Here is a 23,277-nt window from a genome sequence, read left to right as displayed (position 1 = left end):
ACCGTCAAATCAATTTCTTGTTCTGGAAAACAGCCAACTTCGAACAGTTCCGGGAGTGAATGCAAGGGCAACCCTCTATTATAACAGATGCAAAATTTCCAGAAAAGGGAAAGAGACTCCAATTATTTTAATATTCTCTTGGAAGAGGAAGCTGTAAGTTTTTCTGAGACTAGAATCTCTCCAAGACACGCAATCGCTTTGTCCATGTCTACGAGTGAAGTGGTTTCTTCAGTCCTCGCCTGTTCGCTCATGAACCGCTTCGGTAAACAACAAATGGGGACGGCTCTGCTCCCAGAGTTGAGGAGAACCCTGTGGGCAGACGCCCGAGCATGTGTGGGCCGTTCACATTTCTCATAAGAGAAGACACTTATTTCAATAACATGCATGCTTATTTCTCCCATCAAATTTCCTAATTTAAAGTCTAATTCGGTAAATTCAAATAATTTGCAAATTATGTGAAACTAATTACATTTTTTAAAACTCCACCAAAAACAGAGAAGGCAGAGTGTGCACCAGTGTAATAAAAATGAGGATGTAAGGCCCTTGCCGGTTGGCTCAGTGGTAGAGTGTTGGCCCAGCATGTGGATGTCCTAGGTTTGATTCCCGGTCAGGGTACACAGGAGAAGTGCCTATCTGCTTCTCCACCCTCCCCCCTCTTGCCTTTTTCTCTCTTTCTCTCTAAATCTCTCTCTCTCTCTCTCTCTCTCCCTCTTCCCCTCCTGCAGACATGGCTCAATTGGAGCTAGCTGGCCCCAGGTGCTGAGGATGGCTCCATGGCCTCTGCCTCAGGCGCTAAGAAAAGCTCAGTTGCTGAGCAACAGAGCAAAGCCTCAGATGGGCAGAGCATCACCCCCTGGTGGGCATGCGGGTGGATCCTGGTTGGGGCACATGCAGTAGTCAGTCTCTACTTCCCCTCCTCTCATTGGATAAAAAATAAATTAAAAAGAATGAGGACATTTAATCCTTAGTGTGAGATGTGTTTGGATTTCCACAATATCTACATATATATCAACAACTAAAACAACAACAAACTTCCAGCATTCACAATACTAGTGAACTCCATGTTAATGCCCCGTGATAACAGATAAACTACAAACCGGTGCTTGCCCAGGCAGGGCCTGACCTCGATGGCGTCAGGTTGACTTGGCGAACGCTTGCTGACACACAGCTTCCTAAACCCTTACGAGTCCTACTAATCAGGGTCTCCAGGAGGCAGGAAACCTCTGGTTTTAACCGGCACCCAGGTGACTGGCTGCACACTCGGCGTTGCCACACCCTTCTCGAGGACTGTAGCCACGGGTAGTGACGGTTCCATGCAGAGACCTGAGCGTGGGAACGGGAGCTTCGGCCACACCCTTCTGTCCGTCTTCCCAGGGAGGTTTATTTTCCCCGGAGTTCTGGTTCTGTTCTAAATTGAACTCTGCCTCCTCAACATCCCAGTGATATCTTGACAGCACCAGTACCTTATCGCTGTCCTGGTGCTGGCTCTCTCGGTGAGAAAGGTGTTTCTTTTTTTTTGCTGTCCCCAAAGATCCCTACCGCCCCCACTTCTACTCCACCTCTCTTCCAGGCCCCCTGACCATCATCTCTTCCAGGTCCCCTGACCATCATCTCTTTCAGGTCCCCTGACCATCATCTCTTCCAGGTCCACTGACCATCATCTCTTCCAGGTCCACTGACCATCATCTCTTCCAGGTCCACTGACCATCATCTCTTCCAGGTCCACTGACCATCATCTCTTCCAGGTCCCCTGACCATCATCTCTTCCAGGTCCACTGACCATCATCTCTTCCAGGTCCCCTGACCATCATCTCTTCCAGGCCCCCTGACCATCATCTCTTCCAGGTCCACTGACCATCATCTCTTCCAGGTCCCCTGACCATCACAAAAGCCCCATGCTCCTCCTAGAAGTAATCTTTTCCTTAGCCATTTCTCCTCGTCCTGTTTGCTTGGACTGAGTCATCATATGTGTTTTTTCCGTTGATTAGCATTTATTGTTAGTTTACAGCATCAATTTTTTTTTTTTAGAGCAATGACCTCTTTGGTGGAGCTTTATTTTATTTTCCCAATTATCTTTTCTATTTTAAAAAAAATCAGCTTTATTGAGGCATAATTGACAAATAAATGTGTAAGAGGTCCGTGCATGTTAACACAAATGGTAGGATGTCCTTCCGTCTCCGGCTGAGTACTATTCCATTGTACACACATACCACACCTCCGTTATCCGTGCATCCGGTGTTGGGCACTTAGGTAGTTTCTCTATACTGGTCTATGATGCAGAATGAATATGGGAGTGCAGGTATTTTTTTTTACACCCTGTCTTCATTTTCTTTGATACACACCCAGAAGCGAGACTGCTGGACCACCATCATGTTTTGAGGTGGAAAACATTTCACTCTCTACTCCCATCGAATGCTTCCTGGAACGTGTATCATACTGTGAGCCTCCTTCCAACTTCCACTGGCCGCTGCGAACAGACACTAGTCTCTTTCCGCCAGAGATGTCCTTTATGGTACACTTCCACTAACTTCTTCTTTTCCAACCCGGAGGCACGCCCAGCGGAGAGGTCTGACAGAGAAGGATGACCAGGTACAAACAACGGCCGGTTGTACTCACGGGTCCAAAGAGGTGATGATGGGCAGAAACCTCTCAAAAGGTGTCAGACAGGAAGCGGTCAACCGTGGCCGTTAACTGGCGAAAGGCTGAGCAAGATGAACACGTGGAGAAGTTACTGGTTTTGGCTGCATGAAGGTAACCCGGACAAACCCTGAACCCAGTGAATGGATCATGTCTTCAAAGCCCAGGCACCTGTCTAGCTGAACCGCAAAGAACACTGTGGACAGAAGGCAGAAACGGTGGGTGGGGGTGGGGGGGGATAGAGGGGTGCAAAGAATCCCTTACTACAGTTCAGAACTTTAGCAGCTTTTGATCTTGGGTAAATAATCCTGAGACACAAATGTCACACAGGCGTGACTAACAATAGAAATTTTAAAAATATATATATAACATACTATCATTGAATCTATCTATCTAGCTATCTATCCATCAATTTAGTCAATATATAACATACTACATTAAATCTATCTAAATTTGTATCTTAGAATTTATCAGCATGGGATAACCACATTATTACTTCTCATTCAGGAGACACGAGGAGGTTTTTAAAAGGATATATAATTAATTATTTAACAAGAATAGTCAGGAAAAGTCTACAAACACACAGCTCCCGGGTAAATTACTCCAGCAAGTCCCCACCACGCTTCCCTCTCTCACCAGAGCAAAAACTTAGCCAAAAAGCTGAGGATGAATCCCAACCCCACTTGTTAACTAGCCTAAATCACCCTTTGTCTTTTAAACTACGCTGCACTCAAATCTGCATAGGTTGCCAGCTCAGAGCGGAATCCGGAAGCCTCATAAAATAACACCACTTCATCTTGAAACAGAATGCATTGGTCCTTTCCCGGTGGGGGAGAAGTGCTCCCCCACCGAGTAACAGAACTCCACGTGGGTGAGTCACGCTGTACGGTTTCCCGTTGACTCGCCCACAGAGAGGTGGCATCGCAGGAAACACAGCCCACCTGCACTGTGGAGGGAGGTGCGGTCCTGCCTCGAGCCTGCCGGGCTCTGACTGCTGATGAGGGGCTCCCAGACCAGGGCCGACTTCCAGAGCTTGGAAGGCTCAGAGTTGCCAAAGAAAACAAGGGCTCTTTCATCCTCAGATAATCCTTCACCTGGTTCTTCAAAGACTTCCCAAGATCAGCACAGCTCCAAGTGTGGGCCTGTTACCATATCCCCCTGGTCCCAGGGGTTGTCAAAAAACAAATGAACCGAAAAGCAAGTCCCGAAGTCCCAGTCCGCACCTCCTGACCCTCCAAAATCTCAGAGACAGACACAGGCGTCTGCATTTGTAATAAGCTTCCCCAGTGTGCCCCGGGCAGGACACACTGTGTCCTAATTTGCTAATTTGTTAACCACGGAGGACACTGGGACTTTTTATAGGTTTAAGGTTTTTTACCTTTTGCTTCTTCTTCCTTCTTCAAATCATTTTACACAACACTGCCCAATAATTGCTCCTAATTTGCTGTTCTAGTCATTTCTCCACTGTGCTCAGACAGCTTCCGAGTGCTGCATGGATTGACAGGTAATATCCAGACTGCTTTGTGTGCTGTGTAAGATCCTTTGTCTTAACTTGGCCCTTCTCAGAGTTGAATTTTTATTATAAACATTCCCACCTGTCAGCTTTTGCTAATTTACTATTTCTAGAAAGTCACTTGCCCACAATCCCAAACCCCCTTTTCTAAACTGAACTCACGGAAGCCTTCCCAATGGCTTTGCTGCTAGAAGGAACCACTCCTATGACCTCCACAGAGGTGTGTGTGTGTGTGTGTGTGTGTGTGTGTGTGTGTGTGTGTGTGGATAACAACTGTTTATTTAGCCCATGAGTCCATGTTTCAGCAGCGTAAACTGGGCTCAACTAGCTGATTGATCTGGTCTCGCCAGGACCCCTTCCTGTCTCTTCGGGTCAGCCGCGCTGCCCTTGGCTGGGCCCCCTCATTCCTGGGGCCTCCACTGGGACCTCTGGGCGAACTCAGGCTCTCGTCCTCCCTCAGGCTGGACAGGGCTTGTTCATACAGAGAAGGCGGGCTCTCAGGAAAGTGAGTGGAAACCGGGAGGTGTCCTGAGCTCCGCCCTCTGAGCTGACAGTCATTCTCTCTTTCGCTGGGAGTTTCAGCCCCATCTCCGCTGGAGAATTGATGCTCTCTCTCTTCTATTCTACAATAGTGGCGTCTACTCTTCTGTCTGCCCGGCACCCGGTAGAAGCTGGGAACAACCAACCCCTTTCTCTGGGTTAATGTCAGCAAAAGAAGGTTTCCATGGAGCCGTCACAACGTTTATATAACCCTGGCCCCCCCCCGGCCACATTAGCTGGTCGGGGGTAGATACCGTAGTGCCTGACCATTGACAATGATGAGCTGTCCCAGGGCGGGCACCTGACTCGAGCCAGGCCAATCACAGTCCTCTCTTCTAGTCCGGGTCTTGCGTCATTGGCTGGAGATTGGCACGTGGCGCAAACTGACCCTGTAGATCGAGAGCCGGAGGTCAGATCAGTCCCTCTCTCCAGGATCCGACTGGGATACGTAACACGGAGAAGATGCCGGGGTCACGGCCGTGGGGTGGGGCTTCCCCACAGCTTCAGAAGGCCTCAGGGTTGGGGGAGGGGGCGAGCTTCTGGTTGGGCTGAGGCTGGACGCCCCTCCTTAGCTCTCACGGTTCTAAACACTCTCAATGCACGATTCGCCATTGCCTTCGGGGCAAGTGAGGGGACCCTCTGTGACACTTTGGGGGAGCCACCACCACCCAGATCGTCCCTCTGCCTGCTAGCTGATCTCTACTGTTCCATTATTTTTTCTTTCTATGGTGGTGCTGAATGGAGGAGAACGATCCAGGCTCCATTTATAAAAAGCTGAAAGTGATATTTGCAAGAGAGGGTATTCCTGTCTCTCTGTCTCCCTCTTTTTCTCTGCCTCTCTCTCTTCTCTCTCTGAAGGGTTATTAGACTTCCTCCTTTGGAAGAGAGGAAGGGGAAAAGCATGTGAAAGCAGGAAAGTTCTAGACTCCTGAGGGAGGAGGAGAGGCGGAGATCACAGGCTGCCCGACGAGCTGGGAAGACACTACCATTGATTCCGGGCCCAGTGTACTCTGAATCGAGCAGGAGGAGGACACCGAGTACACTCGGCACACATCTGGAAATGGCTCTGTTTTGCATGATTCATGGTGGTGGTGGTGTTTTTTTTGGGGGGGGGGTTATTTTTAAACTGGACTGAAGTGATGGAAAAGCGCATCTGAAGAGATACTCTAATCAGAGGTTCGTGGTCCTGGTCCCCATGCCCCCGTCTGAGCCTTTCAGGAATTAAAAACAGAGCGTGTAAAAAATAACGCTGTTGAAAAGGGCTATCTTCCTGAACGCAAAGGATCATGATGTATCCAGTAGGGCAATGCCCTTGTATGCAGGCGAATCCTATTTAACCTCTCTCCATGAAAGGACGCGTTTATTTATAATCATTTCTTTCTTAAAATAAAAACCAAATACTCAATTTCCTTCGTGAGACAAAGGAAAGGTATTATGGTGGGTAAGGAACGTGGAAAGAATTAGGAGTGAGACAGTGAGAGGGAATGACAGGGTGACAAAGCATGTCATACAATTTCCCCTTAATACAGTACTGCTACATGAGACCATAAAGGCTATAGAGGGACTTTCCTGCAATCCGACAGTCGTTTCATCTAAGAGGAAACATACTTCAGCTAAAGCATGCTCTCCCCCCTCCTCCACCCCCGCCTCCCACCCAAATTAAAATATAAAGAAGTATTATGTGACTATAATAAAATCAAATAAGAACTAACCCCAGAAAATTTATTTAAGGTCTTATAAAGTATACTTTTGTGACTCCACAGTATAATGCTATTTGAAAAGATGTAGCAATTTAACCAGCAATGCTCATCCCGACAAAAAAGGTTATTTAAATACCATGCACTTTGATGAATGACCTTTTAAATGGCCTGGCCCATTCTGTACTATTAGTTTTCAGCCAGTTCAGGGCAATGCATCCCATGGGGAACAAAAGCCCCCGACACTGTGCCTTCAGGCTCAAAGAATTCACTCATTCAATGGAATTGCCCTTCCCTAGTCAGTACATACATTTTCTTTGTTTGAGAGACTGACAAATACCTATGCTTTTCTGTGGGTGTGTGGGGGGGAGGGAGGTGTTGTTTTGTTTTTTAATGTCAGAAGAAATACACTTTTAAGTTTTTTTTGAAGCCTCTAGACCCAAATTTTTTTTTTTCTTTTTTTTTTTTTACAGAGACAGAGAGTCAGAGAGAGGGATAGATAGGGACAGACAGGAACGGAGAGAGATGAGAAGCATCAATCATCACTTTTTCATTGCGACACTGACACCTTAGTTGTTCATTGATTGCTTTCTCATATGTGCCTTGACCGTGGGCCTGCAGCAGACCGAGTAACCCCTTGTTCAAGCCAGCGACCTTGCGTCCAAGCTGGTGAGCTTTGCTCAAACCAGATGAGCCCACGCTCAAGCTGGCGACCTCGGGGTCTCGAACCTGGGTCCTCCGCATTCCAGTCCAACGCTCTATCCACTGCACCACTGCCGGGTCAGGCTGAGAAAGAAAATTCTTAAACCTGCTTTTCTGTCAGCCAGTTTATCAATCACAATCTTCACATTTTTAGGGTGCCTTCCCTTGTCATTAGCCTCCGCATTCTAGGAATCCCGTTTGCCTTTGGGGACAGGCCAGACGTTTAGACAAAGGACAGACGGGGCTGTGAAGTGGGTGGGAAGTATCTCAGCCGTCGCCGACGCCAAGTGTAAAGGAACGGAATTTTGGTGGATGAAGACCTGCCCGTCAGTCCTAATGAATCAGGAGCAGGACTCTCATCCCTCCCACAGCCGGCCGGGACAGCGAGTCTGACCATCACGAGGTTCTCACCGGGCCGCCCACGGCGTCAGCTCAAGGATCAGCCCGTGTCCTTTGCTGACTCCTCAAGTTTGGAGACGTCCTCTCGTCTTCTCTGTCTCTTGGTCCTCCACATAAAAGGATCATCAAAATGTCACCGTAAGCTCCTTGTGCTTAATTTTAAAGTTTGGTCGTGCGAGGCCTTTCTGTGCCTCTCCTCAGTTCCTATCTGCGTTGCTCAGGGAAATCAGGTGACATTTTCCGCAAACACGTTGATGAAGCAAAGAGCCTGGCCTTCCTGTCTTTGGGTATACACCTGGGAATTCCGTCACTTTGTAAAGCAAGATGTAAAGCAAAGACAGAAAAGAGCATAAAGTTCTTCCGCTAATTGACAAAAAATTCATGAGGCGTGACTGACTCTTGACGTGAACAGCTGTGTGAAAACGGTGCTCAACCTGTAAACAGACCTATTTTTATAAAAATGTACAATAAAAAAGAGTTTCAGTTGTAGTTAAGTGATTTGGTTATAACTTTCATGTTCATTAGTAGTCGTTTAATTTTGCCTTCTGATTTTAAAAGGTACTTTTGATATTTCGCAAAGAATTTTAGAAATATTTGAAAAGATTACCTTTACCTTTCCTTTACGTTTCGATAAACATTCTGATTTTCTATACTCTAAATGCATTCAATATTATTTAATCCTTCACATAATTTTGGTAAATCAAATACAAATTATGTGAAAATCTTTATTATAACATAGTGACTTGGCAGAATTGGTAGCCAGAAAAATTTTATAAATAGACTATTTAATAATGTACGAATGACATGTGCTTTTTTAAGATTACCCTTCCGAACATCACAGTCTGTCAGCAGACGACTCAGACATTGTAATGATAATTCAATTCAGTCATATTTTTTTAATTATGTTTGCTGGTTTTAGCTATATGAAGGTATATTTATCACATTAAGAGAAAGGAACATATTTCATCTGACATCCTGTGAACTTGAAATAGCTAGTAGATATCTAGATATGTGTTGTGTAGACCGCGATGGCCGACACCCCACAAATCTTAGGGGAAGACCCGCTGAGAGTGACGCGTAGCTGCTGATGCCAACTTATGTCATCATCAAACATATTCTGTTAGATTCCAGGCAGAAAAAGGTATAAAGCAAAATATAATGAACACCTAGATACTCATCACCCTGCTTTAAGATAAGAAGGTACCAGGAAGTTGCTGTCCCTGTTCACCCCTCCCTAATCACATTCACTCCCCTCTCTTCCAGATGTAATCGCTGCCCTGAATTTCTGTATTGCTATTCTGAAGGCAAATTTCATAAAAGTGGATTTTCTAGTTGTTGCTGATGTCTAGACATGCTTGGTTATTGCGTATGATAGCTTTTATGCTGCTAGTAAACTTGAAGAACTGTTTTAATATTCCTGCAGATTCTTCTCGGGTGTTCTAAGTAGACAGTAACATAGTTGAGAGAGAGAGAGAGAGAGAGAGAGAGAAAACAAACATCTGGAATCTTCCTTTACAATCTCTACATCTTTTCCTTCTCTCTCTTGCCCTAACCTGCACAGGTAGTGACCTTCTTGGCACAACGTTGAGCGGAAGTTGGAAGAACGGACGCTTTGGTCTTGTTCCGGATTTAAAAGGGAAGGCTTAGTAACATTTCTTTATTAAGCGTGATGGGTGCTACAGGCTGGTGATACTTTGTTCAGAAGTGGCCTGATGTAATCAGAGTCCTTTTCAGAAAAATTCTATATGACAGGAGGAGGGACCGGAGCAGAATCACCCAGGAGTGACACTTCAGGAACCACTGTTCCCTGCCCTGGAGCTGTGAGGTTCATGACGCCCGTCCACAGGGCACTCGATGACCGCTGCCCCTCACTGGAATACGGAACTGCATCTGCCCCCGCCCGGTTCACCAAGTAAGACAGCCTTCAATATACCACAGACTCAGATGGGTCTTACGAAAAACAAAACAACAACCTAAAACTGGGGTAATGGTGATCCACAATGCCCCCCCCCCCCCACCATGTGACTCCATTCCACAGAGAACTGCCACCAAAGTCACTGACGATCAAACTGACTTCTGCTTCTGCTGTGAGACACTTCGGGGAGAGGAACAGAACCAATACGATGTGGGCGCAGAGTGAAGTCAATTTTAAGAGGACTCAAAAAGCTTCAGGAAAAATAAAGAAAAAGATTTACCTCCCAGAAGCTGAGTCAGAAGACAAGGGCATTTACACACGTTGCGTCCGCATATTAAGAAAAGTGGAGAGCACCTCCCAGCAGACATTTTATAAGTGGACGTCCACTGACATGGGGAAACTCAGTCTCGAACTCAGTCTCTGAACTGCAATATATTCAGGGGCCGGCTCTTCCACTGGGCTAAGCAGTAGCCAAATCTCCTCCTCATCTGAACCCCTCAGAGGGTCCACTTTATTTCTCTATGTAGTCACCCATGGAGTCTTACAAATAAGTCATTAGGGTTTTTCCAATCTCACTTAAAAAAAAAAAAGATTCTAAGATCTTATAAAAGTGCTCAGTGAATAATAACAAGACAAAATAGGGGACTGAATCTTGGCTCCTGACCCACTGTCAGTAAATAACACATTTCTGAAAAATGAACGCACTTCGCCCTGTGACGGAACAGTCCCTGGCAGAGTGGTGGCGTCTAATGACAGCTCTGCCCACGTCCCCCCTCTCTCCGCACGTGAAACCATGCGGAAAATGATTTCCAGGCGCACGGAGTGAGGGAGACCCGAGACGGAATCGGACTGTGTGAAGAGGGGAGGGGAGAGAGACTGTCTGTTCGCGGGGTGGGGTGGGGGAGATACCATTCACATCGCCCCTCCTTCTGACTGGCCCTCTCTCTCTCTGCTCTCTCTCTCTCTCTCTCTCTCTTTTTTTTTTTTGTATTTTTCTGAAGCTGGAAACAGGGAGAGACAGTCAGACAGACTCCCGCATGCGCCCGACTGGGATCCACCCGGCACGCCCACCAGGGGGCGACGCTCTGCCCACCAGGGGGCGATGCTCTGCCCCTCCCGGACGTCGCTCTGCCGCGACCAGAGCCACTCTAGCGCCTGGGGCAGAGACCAAGGAGCCATCCCCAGCGCCCGGGCCATCTTTGCTCCAATGGAGCCTTGGCTGCGGGAGGGGAAGAGAGAGACAGAGAGGAAGGAGGGGGCGGGGGTGGAGAAGCAAATGGGCGCTTCTCCTATGTGCCCTGGCCGGGAATCGAACCCGGGTCCCCCGCACACCAGGCTGACGCTCTACCGCTGAGCCAACCGGCCAGGGCCTCTCTGCTCTCTTTTTAAAACCATGTGCCTTTCTGCTGCTAGTGGGGATGCCCTAACTGGGGAGGAACAGATCGCGCTACAAGCCACGGTTGTCCTCGGTGACTTTTTGTTCCTTTCGACAGGTTAGGCATTGCTTTGTTTTTCATTTCGTTCCAGAGAATGGGCTTTTTCTTTTTTCATCTGAGAATTACCTTTCTTGGTAAGACAGCTATTTTAACTCTAATGGCTTTCTTTTTGTTGGCTTTGGCCTTTCTGTGGAGTATGTACACACCTTGGTCGACACCAGCCAAAGGAAAAGTATACCTCAATCAAATACGTCAGGTTTCTGGTTCCTAGCACTAAGGGGACAGGGGTAAACATGCAGAAAACGCCCAGGCAAGGAATCATGATTTTAAGATCCACAGGATGGCTGTGATCACTCATTGTAGATGAGATAGAGATTATTTAAGTTCCTAACAAAATGCTTTAATGAACAAAAGCATGTCCTACAGGAAAACAAGAAAAATATGACCAATTAAAGTCTGAGCGTCATTTTTTTTTCAATGAAAGTACCACTAGCACGCTTTATTTTGATCCTGTCAACGCACTCTAATGACCTTTTTCTTTATTTGAAAATGGCTGATTTTAAATAAAAGTTACTCTAGCTGCTCGAGAGAATTTACACAAGGAAAATGCTACACTTCAAAAATAAATAAAATGGAAATGTCAATCCATTCTCCGCCGTCCGGAAGATTATCCTGCATTGTACACGCAGAGCGTCTGCAAGGCAGCGGGGACCCATTCACCACACCAGGCAGAACCCAGTTCATTCACGAGACACGCAGGGTCGAGAATATTCCCTACAGAACGAGGTCTGACCAAATAGGTTTTATTTCCACCCATTTCAGAATACTCTGTTTTACCAGTTCCTTCCAGAGGATTTCACAGTATTTTTCTTGTGGGATTTTAGTCTACAATGTCTAGTAGCTCTGGGGTCCCCTCCCATAGAGGGCACGTACGGTACTGTAACTGTCTGATAGTGAGTCTGCCTCCCTTCCAGGCCAGCCCTCCTCGCAGGGAAGGGTCCGACCTCACTCATTGACCTACTGACCAGCCTCCCATTTGCTCTTCCGACACGCCGGGCATCTCAGGACAGTGACAAAGGGACTGGGAAGGCTCACGGTTCAGTGCACTCCTTCTTAGCTATGACCTGAATCTCTGCCCTCATCATCTCTGAGTCTTTTAATCATCTCCCGAAACTCCATCCCACCATCCCAATTCCTCCCTTTGTCGTATGGTCTCAAAAATATCAAAACTTCCCCTTCCCATTCTCTTTTTTCAACTACTTGCATCTCCAAGAACATTGTTCTGCTGCCCTGGTTAATTACATTCTATCTATCTATGTATCTATGTATCTATCTATGTATCTATGTATCTATCTATCCTATGGATACCTTGTTAAATTATATATATATATAATTTATATATACATATATATAAATGCATAAAGTCAGGAAAAATAAAAAAAAACAGGCATGACTAGATAGTAAACCTTCTAAATTGTCAAGTGTCAGATGCATTACCTAGTCTGGCAACCTCTCTAGTTCAGCGGTTCTCAACCTGTGGGTCGCGACTCCGGCGGGGGTCGAACGACCAAAATACAGGGGTAGCGACCCACAGGTTGAGAACCGCTGCTCTAGTTAATGCAACCCTGGTCTCTCCTGATCTCTCCACCCACCGGAACCCAGGACAAAAGCAACATGGAAAAGCAGTAAATGCTAAACAATCTCTTAAAGACATAAATGAAGGGCTCCCATGGTATAAAAACATACATGTTGCTTTTCCTCTCTTTTACATTTTCACTAGTTTTTTTGGAGTCTTTTTTAAGTAAAACCTTTGAATTCCATTAGGTTCAAAAGGAATAGTAGGGAACTTCCATCTTGATTTCAATGTGTTCTTACAGATGATCACGTTGAGAGCATCGGCTCATTTAATTATAAGCCATATTTTCAAGACGCGTTTATTCTAAAACTGTCATCTATTAAGCATATTTGTTTCAAGAAAACATTCTGGGGGGGGGGGGAGGGCTAAGAGCTGATTTAACAAAGGCATCCGTAGAATGAGCGATTAGATCTCTTCCAAATGCCTCAGAATGCAGGACAATTGACTTTAGCATCACCAGCAGTCCCATCCTCTGACAGGGACGGTCTATTGGGCTCAGACTCCGCACACAAATTGTTCAGTTCTGCTTCATGGTTCCTGAACACAAATTGTTCACAAGGTGACACCATGATCGCAAACCTAAGAATCAAAATACTTTTATACATCTTTGGGAAGGTTATTTTTGCCTTAAAATATTTTGTGAAACTTGTTTTCCCCCAAACTGTCCTTTGGTTAATGAAGTTAAAATAAAGTATTTATGTTAGATATTAAATCACTAGAATTTCCATGACAACATATATTACTCACAACGAATCAGTATACCACAAACAGTGAGAGCATTTTAGTGGCTAAAAGTGATAGAAAAAAACATCAAAGAAAGAAACTGGACAAGCTAAATGGAGGTCATGGATGAGTCACATTTGTGCTTTTACCAAAAGGGATGAAAAAAACCTATGAAGAATTTCAAATGTAAGTACTGACATGAATATTTAAAATAAAAGGGGGAAAGAAGGATAGCATGCCTGTTTAATTGAGGCAGAGCCTGCTAATTTGAAATCACTAAAAATTACTATTTGACAAGGCACGGCTATGCATGTACACACACAAATACAAAATGTGCTTTCAATTTAAAGCAAGCATGAGATTCATCAATATTTATTATAATCAGTTACTCCGGGTGCTGGCAAAGGAAACAACAGAGCTACAATCGCACATGTTTCTCGGTCCTCTACACGGAAGTGGGGATGAGAAGGGGAACACCCTAATTTGCTTTTCAGAACAGCTGGCTTCCCAAGAGAAACGCTTCCCCAGTTTGCTAAGCAATCAGAAAGCTCCATATCCCTCACCTGTTCTCTCTCACATACGATCCAGTCAGTGCAAGTAGTAACAGGCACTGAAAACACTTCCAGGAAATGATCATAATTTTAAAAATTATTTTAAGACTTTATTTAGCCTGACCAGGCGGTGGCGCAGTGGATAGAGTGTCGGACTGGGATGCAGAGGACCCAGGTTCGAGACCCCAAGGTCGCCAGCTTGAACATGGGCTCATCTGGTTTGAGCAAAGCTCACCAGCTTGGATCCAAGGTTGCTGGCTCGAGCAAGGGGTCACTCAGTCTGCTGAAGGCCCATGGTCAAGGCACATATGAGAAAGCAATCAATGAACATCTAAGGTGTTGCACAAAAATAAATATGACTGACGCTTCTCATCTCTCTCCATTCCTGTCTGTCTGTCCCTACCTATCCCTCTCTCTGACTCTCTCTCTGTCTCTGTAAAAAAAAAAAAAAAAAAGAAAGAAAAAGACTTTATTTTTTCATTTAAGAGAGGGGAGAGGAGAGGGAGCGAGAGAGAGAGAGAGAGAGAGAGAGAAAGAGAAGGGGGAGGAGCAGGAAGCATCAACTCCCATATGTGCCTTGACCAGGTAAGCCCAGGGTTTCAAATCGGCAACCTCAGCGTTCCAGGTCGACGCTTTATTCACAGTGCCACCACAGGTCAGGCTATCATAATTTTAAAGAAAACCTGCAAAAGATATTTTTCACACTATGAATCTAAGCTAGAGTCCTGTATTAGTGAATTGTTAACACCAAGGACATTTTTAATCATTGTGTGATGAAGAATATATTCAAGGGGATTAGAAGTAAGATATTCCATAAAGGTATATTCATAATTGAAACAGTTCCTATCTAGTCTCTCTCTCTCTCTCTCTCTCTCTCTCTCTCTCTCTCTCTCTCTCTCTCCCTCTCTCTCTCCCTCCCTCCCTCCCTCCCTCTTATGGAGGCACACACTCATTTATCAATTCTTTACTTCAGGCGGATTCCGAGAACCCTTTCTCTTGTAGACACGAGGAAATGCAAACACACTCAAACTGAGTAACCAAGATGACCTATTTTGTGTCTTATTGTAACATATCACATTTGTGATCATAAGAGAGAATCTACTAGTTTCTTTCCAAAATGGCATCCCTTCAAGCTAAAAGGACAGGTGTGTGAACCTTTCTGTGACTGTGCAGTCTACTCCTATTACTCACTGCTATTTTAAATTCATACTCTGTTATTCATCTTTCACTCGTAAAGCTACTTAATCCCATCTAGGGACTCCATAGAGTGGCAATAAATTAAATCAGAAATGCAAATTCAAATATTAAGAAATAAACAGGAAATAATACGGTAGGGGAAGAAAACCCAGAATGAGACATTCTTTTTCTTATTCTTCTTTACAGAACAACTAAGTCTGCTTCCATGTGGAGAAAAGCTAATGAGATGACCAAAAGGCAACCATTTCACATAAACTGGGTAGATTCCACAACAAAGCATGATTACTATTCAAAGAGTCAGAGCATGTGAAATGTATCTGGCGACATCGCTGAAGTTACTCAGGAGGAAAATAAAGGGTAAAGGCTGCAGATCAATATCTACAAAGTCAAGGTGAGCATCCCGGAGACGATCCTAGCCACCTTCACACCCAGGAAAAGCGCATCCCTGCTTTCAAGGGGAGACAAGAACTGACCATCTAGAAAGCCTGGTGGTCCCTCACCTTCCACATACAATCTCTGAGCGTGCTATTGATAAGTCAAAACAATTTCACCCGAAAATCACTGGGACTCTATAATAATGTGCACTCTCGAATTCAAACTTATTTTAAATTTTTAGCATTATAAAACTTTATTTTTGCTTTTTAAAAAATTATTACCTTTAAAATAATTAACAAATTATTCAGATAACCATTCATTAATCAAAAAAGCAAAAAACATCCTCTGTACTCAAACATCACAGGTTAGTTTTAAATAAGGGTGGTGGGGTTTCACCTTTGTCCCCCTCTGTCCTTTTAAAACTTGTTGAGGAGTATCAATATTAATAGTTTAATTTTTTTTTCCTGTGCATAACTGCTGTTGAGACACAGAACGTGAGAACTCATTACTAAAATAAAATTATGCACTTATAACTCATCAAACACAAATTGGTTAATATACGTAACCCATGTGTTCCTTACCCTAAAAAATGTTCTTTATCAAATTCTGACCATAAAAGGAAAAATACTAGTTCAGTGAATGAAAGTGGATAGCTTAGTCCAGCCCATGAACCAGAAGCCGCTCTGAGTATATATCTCCACTAAAAAAGGAAGAAGAGTATCACTAAATGTTAAAGTGGTTCTGTGCCTCAGACTCACACCATTGGCTCAGGTTGTAATTGAAAAGTAGATTTCCTTTAAAAAAAAAACAGGATATAAACCAAGTGGTTGTAAAGCGCTACACACAATATATTTGGCAATGTTTTGCATGCTATAGTTGTTGTTTTTTTATATTGTGATAAGCACAGTGAAATTGTCCTTCACACATGGTTCTCGCTTTTACTCTTTTTTTTAAGATTCAAGTGACAGGACATTGCCACAGCTGATGCACTGTCCTGGGTGCACGCAGAGTTCAGGGGTTCAGAAGGAAGGGCGCAGAGGTAAAGCCCAGCCAGAGAGGCACCAGGGACCAGACACACCGGGGGTCCTGTGTAACTGAGCTCGGTCCTTGTCTCTCCCGAACAAGGAAGCATGTGGCATACAACTCACTAAGAGTAATATCAATTACAGAAATAATATTGCACCCAACAATTTATTAATACAGAAACGCAAACCAATCTCAAACGTTCGTCACACACCCCACAACTGATAATACCGCATTTTCCAACATTCCACTTCAGAGTCACTAAAATTTCAAACCAATTAAAACCTGAACTAAAGGGCTTTTTTTTTTCTTCCCCCCTCCCCTTATTCCAACCTAAAGTTAACATTTTCATGCAGACTGGATCCAAAACATCATGTGTTAAATCGATTTTATCTTATTGAGGAGAGAGAATAAAACAGCTTCTAGGTGACGTATTTTCACGTTCAAGTTGTGACTGACCCTGTTCACAGCAATCACTTCTATACTATAGGTGACCTACAGCTTTCCAGTCTCTCTGTCCTTTCTTTGGTATATACCCTAAAGATTAAATTGTGTTTTTGCAATCCTTACTAGTCAAAAGCAAGAAATATCTTACAAGTTTTTATCGTCATTGAAACCAGAAAGAAGTACGAGTAGTCTCCTAAAGTTTTTCCACTTACCTGTAATCCCGGTCAAGTTGCATCTCTCTCATTGAACTTTTAGTCCAAGGTGAGTCAAAGTGACTGCACCTTTCGTGACAATAACGTGATTCCTCAAAACGTGCAAAGGAGATTATCACAGAGACACCACCACCATTCAGTTTCACACACAAAACGATGTGGACACACTTTTTTGCAGACCCACCTGAAGGTGTTCAATATTAACTTTCACATAAATATGAACGGCAGATATGACTCGCTTTAGGAAAACCGAATGGGTGAAGATCCAAGTTTTAAACAGACAGAGGTAACTAGAGTTCAGGTACAATGTCTACCAAATAAACGTTTCTTTGCTTTATATAATGATTTATTGTAGGGGTTCATAATTAGAAAATTTCTGCACACATTCAAAATGAAAAAATATATATGCAAGATTGGTACAGTCATGTATTTTATGTTCTATAAACATGGCATAAGGAACATGTGCATTTCTGCTATAAATTAAGTGCCAGCAAAATGTTACTTACCCATTTGAATACCAGGATACTTCCATTTTTAAGGAACGATGCAGACAATAGATGCCTATAGATCTTTTATACATTATATCTGTTAAATGCTAACTGAAAACATCAAGTACAAAGCATTTCTGAGGGGTGGGGGTGAAGAAGATCTTCCCATTGGGATCAGCCTGTCAGCTGAAAGACTCTTTTCATAACATTATTGAAGTGTCTGGGTTCTTTTCTAAAAAACAGACACAGACAGACAGACAGACAGACACACACACACACACACACACACACACACCCTCTGATGGCTTAAATTACCTAGCTATGCTACTCAAAAGGAAATTTGCAAACATAAACTGTCCCCCTGTAGAGCTCCTGATCAGTCTTGGCTGCACCAGGTGCACAAACAATCCGACACGTGCTTTTGTTCCTACCTTTGAGATCCAACGAGAGCAGCAACAAGGTAACTTACCGGCCCAAACGAGTTGCTGTCGAAGCTGTGTCCGTGGTGGTCACCTTCCACCCAGATGTGACCACGAGGTACTTTGACGTAGCGGTTTTTGTGTCCCATGGTCCTAGGAAGCAGCAGTACAACCAATGAGGTAAGAACAGAAAAGAGAGAACACACAGCTAGGCACACAAAATTGGGAGGGCGAGAATGCCGGTGCAAAGATACAACAGATCATGATGAGTGCCAAACCCTCCTATCGCAGGCCGATGTGGCTAGGATTCTGAAACCTATGCACGCTATTTTTTTTTTTCATATTTCTGTAGGTAGGGATTTTATACTGAAATATAAATGCACTAGCACCAAATATCATGTCTTGCTACTTAATGGAATTCACACTGTTCCAAAATATGCTTTTATGGAATTCAATTAAGTCCTAACCAAACACTAACCTATTTTTTCCCTAACATTTGCTTTTGAGTTCGGCGATCAACTCTTCCATTTTTATTAGTCAAAGAAACTTCTCAAACCGCCGGACAGCGCTTCTCATGACCACTGTACTCTCCAAAATTCAGGGTGTGAGAGCAGGAAGACACGCCTCAGTCATCTCGTGTGAGACACAGCCTATTAATGTCAGTTGAAAATTCTTGGTCAGCACTGCTTGACTTCATTCATATAGTCTTCTTGAAAATGAGATGAGGCCTGAGACTATTTAAAGACCGCTGCTCGGTGACACACATTGAGAGCAGTGTGCCGCGCTCACAGCTGACAGGGACACGGAACGGGACAGGCTCTGGCCCAGTGTTGGTGCCAATAGAAAACGGGGCAACTATTTTTCATATTTTTCCAGGTGGGCCTAACTTCCTCAAATTTATTAATTAGGCTGAAATGTTCAGCCCCTTTGCCCTACTTATTCTGTTGGTAGAGACCCACAGACACCATCAGAAGTATGTAGAAATATTTAATATAAGGAGTGTTCAACACCGTTTTTTATAGCAAAAAAAAAAAAAATCTTCCTAAATATCCAACAACATGAGATTGGTTAAACAATTTATGATAGAACCAGTTAAACAAAAGGGACAGCATTAGAATAAAATATTATTCTAAAATAAATTATTTAAGGGGCAGAGACTGTTTGTTTTTTCTTCTTTTATTCTCCAAAGCCTTTGGTAAATGCCTAGACTAAGGAAGTTTCTCAATAAATGTTGGTTGGATAACTGAAGGAATGAATGTCACCCTTACGCCTATGGAGTTAAACCTGGAAACTGACCTTTGCACACAGTTTTTGGGGTGGGGTCTCTATTGGGCCATTTTTGTTAGCAATTGCTTTATGTGCAGAAGAACACATAAAAAAAAAAAAGGAAAACTAAACATAAATTGGTGCTATCAAAATTGAAACTATTCACCCTCCAGAATGGTTTTTAATTTTCAAGATAATTTCAATGTTGCATTACTTTGCTTCGGATCGATAAATCACTAGAGCATGGAAGAGGTGTTGTGGCCATTAGACGCCAACAGTAAGTTACTGACTGCTGTTTATGTTCAATTACTACCGGGAAGAAGAGTTTAAGCTTTTTAAAGAAGAGCAAAAACAAGTTTGAACACATCTTGCCGGTGCACACTCTGCAATACAACTGTTAGATTAAATCAAGTCACTTAGTTCTTGACCTCCCCCCCAGCTTTTACCAGGAGAATGCCTGTGAGAACTAATATCCCATATCGAGCATGAATGACAGGGGGAGACCCTCTCCTCCGCCTCATTGTTGGCGAGACACCCACCCCTAGCAGTGCAAACACTTGGTCACCTTCTTAGGATGAATACTCTGGATGAATACTTATGAAGACAACAATTAACTATTCTGTCTCTTTGAATCATCATTCTAGCAGAATCATGAAGTGAAAACCAGCATAACCTCATTTCTGCACTGAAATGGGAGGCTTTAAGTCAAACGTATGCCAGGAAAATAACAGAAAACTCAGAAAATTCGGTTTCAAGGTCACACAAACCAAGAAGTCAAGATCCTTGTGATAGATAATGATGACATCATAAAAGTGACCACTGGCTATTACCCATTTCCTGGCATTGACCATCTTACCTGAGAAATTTACACACACCCACCTTCAAATTCTGCCCTAGCCACATGCTGGGCTTTATTGTCTCTGTTGCACCTGCTAACCCTTCACTTATTGGGAGATTTGCTAACTGGCCATCCCTCCCTGCTAGAATGCAGACTTTAGGATTTGGACTCTCTTCTTCACGACTGCACCACCAGAGCCCAGAAGAAAGCACTGTGCAAGATGCTCGACACACACTGTTCAATAAATGCACAAATGAATGAATAAGTCACAGAGCCAGAGTAATAAAGGGGACATGTCAGAGAGTCTAGAAATAGATTACCCAGTTCTGATAGTCATGCCGCTACCTGCAAGTAATCTTATGCGACTTACTTAGTTATGACTTAGAGTTTGCCCACCTTTCAAGTGGGATGAATAAGACATACCCTACCCGGGTTGAGCTGATGATTAGTCGTTGGCTGTGAATATCATGGAGAGGCTGCAATAGGGCACCGTCTCTGCGAGCGGCCCATGTGGGCTTTCATATCTGACACAGCACTTTTCTGTTTACGATCTCGGGAAAGTTCATGAAACTCGCAGGTGTCAGTTTCTACGGCTGTACATCAGGGCAAATCCCTGTAACGAACTCAAAAACGCTGTTCTCTGGATAAAGTGGCGTGGGTTAAACACTTGATGAATGGCCTCTCTTAGGACTGGGACTGTTTTTTTAAGCACCCAGTATAGTTCTGATGTACAGTTAAGAACCCAGTAAGTGGTAGGCGTTGTGGCTATTGTCTTCCTTTGCCGACCATTTTCTTTCATTTCGTAATTCAGAACGTGTTGGGTCTCCCCTACCTATCAGCATCGGTCTCTTCAAATGACCTGGGCTGGGCTTCAATAATTTATTTCCCCCACAGTGGTGCTGTGACTGTAGACTATTTTAGTGGTACAATCAAATCTTTTTTTTTTTTTTCCTTTTTCTTTTATGCTTATGCCCTTCTGGGATACTCTAACACTTGCATGTGGAAGCACTATTTGTGCATATTTGAATATGAGAGAAGCAGGTGAAAGCACAATGAACCTATTTGTGTTTTTATCAACTAACCACTTACACACTCACACGTCCCCACGCTAGTGGAGAGTGGTTCGCCGAGACCCCTGACAGGTAGGAGAGAAGACGTGAGCTGTGCCCCGCTGGTGAGACTCACGCCTTATCCACGGCGCCTTTTCTACTGGCCAGGTTTCAATATAACTTTGCAAAAAAATAACCCAAAGTAGTTTAAAAGAATATATAATGATAAAATATTGAGCTGATTCCTTTTAGGGCCTGTCAAAGAAATAAAAACCCCTAATAGATTTCCTCTAGAGAAGGAATTTTAAATAGCTTTGTGCTCCTGAGTTCACATAAAAGAAAGACAAGATCATCTTTGAGGTGATTTAATAGTTAAGTGAGGTGTCAGCCTAGCAGGCTTTATATATCCGGGGCCTGCAAATAATCATGGTTTTGACAGTCAAAAATGAGTTCTGCACGGGAGTCTAACTACCTGTCCACAAGAAGGCATTTTAAGTACTAGTTTTATCAAGACAAGCCACCTAGGTCTTATAAATGGAATGAAAAATGATTGCCTCCAATTTGATCCAACCTTGAGAACAATGGTTATTTTTCCAGTCTCCGAATCTTTTGAGTGACAGACATCACTTGAGTACAAAATTATCAACGCAATTCTTGATACAACCAAAAGGAACAAAGTCCTATTCACATGAGTCCCAAATACATACAACAGACATTTCCCTAAAGACTAATGTTTTGATGTAATTTTTTTGTGATTTGCTTTCATCTTTGGTGAACTATTAAAGTTTATAAAAATTAAATTTGGTGGTTTGACTTACTATTGAGTTGTATGGGTGTTTTCTTTAGCTAGTCTGGAATGGACTCTTATGAGATATTTAATGTTTTTGCAAATATTTTCTTATGACAAACATTGTAATTTTGATGTAGTCTAGTCCACTGTTTTTCTTTTCTGGGATATGATTTTTATAAGAAATCTTTGCCTAATCAAAAGTCACAAAGATTTTCTCCTATTTTTTTCTTCTACTTTTATAGTTCTAGAATTTTTTTTTTATTAAAAAGATAAAGTGACATATTTTTTTTTGTATTTTTCTGAAGTGAGAAATGGGGAGGCAGTCAGACTCCCACATGCTCCCGACCGGGATCCATTCGGCACGCCCACCAGGGGGTGATGCTCTGCCCATCTTGGGGCGTCGCTCTGTTGCAACCAGAGCCATTCTAGCACCTGAGGCAGAGGCCACAGAGCCATCCTCAGTGCCCGGGCCAACTCTGCTCCAATGGACCCTTGGCTGCGGGAGGGAAGAGAGAGACAGAGAGGAAGGAGAGGGGGAGGGGTGGAGAAGCAGATGGGCACTTCTCCTATGTGCCCTGGCCGTGAATCGAACCCGGGACTCCCGCACGCCAGGCCAACGCTCTACCACTGAGCCAACCAGCCAGGACCTTAGTTCTAGAATTTTTGTTGATATGGTAAGAAGTTCAAGTTTCTTCTCTTCTCTTCTCTTACTTCCCTTTCTTTCTTCCTCCCTCCCTCCCTCCCTCCCTCCCTTCCTTCTTTCCTTCCTTTTTCTTCTTTCTTTCTTCATATAAATATATACTTTTCCAGCACTATATTTTAGAAAAAACTACTATTATTTCTTAATTGAATTACCTTGTGCTATGATCTGAGTTATGTCTTTTCAAAATGTATATGTTACAACCTGTTTCCCCAGTGTGATAGTATTGCAGGTGGGGAAGGAAAGTAGGTATAGATGAGGTCCTATGTGTAGAGCCCTCGTGATGGGTCTAGTGCCCTTAAGGAAAGGACCAGAGAAGAGTCTGTGCTCTCTCTCTCCCCCACCCTACCATGTGAGGACTCACACCCATAACATATAGAAAGAGGGGAAGCGATTTAAAATATTTTTCTCAAGTTTTTTTTTTTTTAACTTTTCTAGTGAAGAACAGCGGTATTTATTATCTTTAGACTTTGTTCAGTACACACTTCAAACATTTTAAGAATAGTAGAAATGTAATCTATAACTTCTTAACCAGTAGAAAAAAATAAATAGGACTAAAAAAAATCTCCGTTAATATAAAAAAAATTCAGAAAAAAAAGAAACTAATAAAAAAAAGGATCAATAGAAAGTACAAAATAAGATGGCCCTGAAACATATCAAAAATCATAATAAAAGTAAAGGAATTAATCCAGCTAATTGAAAAAAAGTGATTCTCCAATGGGGG

General features: G+C 43.4%; 1 protein-coding gene across 1 annotated transcript in view; it reads right to left on the bottom strand.

Moving 5' to 3' along the window:
- The window catches only part of IMMP2L (inner mitochondrial membrane peptidase subunit 2), a 662,788-nt gene that overhangs the window by 121,703 nt on the left and 517,808 nt on the right, over positions 1-23,277 (bottom strand). The window contains exon 6 of the mRNA XM_066354058.1: positions 17,961-18,063. Coding sequence (XP_066210155.1) covers positions 17,961-18,063 — 103 coding nt within the window. The remainder of the gene's footprint in view (positions 1-17,960; positions 18,064-23,277) is intronic.

Source organism: Saccopteryx leptura, chromosome 12, assembly GCF_036850995.1.
Source record: "Saccopteryx leptura isolate mSacLep1 chromosome 12, mSacLep1_pri_phased_curated, whole genome shotgun sequence".
Taxonomy (NCBI): domain Eukaryota; kingdom Metazoa; phylum Chordata; class Mammalia; order Chiroptera; family Emballonuridae; genus Saccopteryx; species Saccopteryx leptura.
Note: the sequence above shows the minus strand (reverse complement) of the source record. Positions and strands in the feature narration are given on the sequence as shown.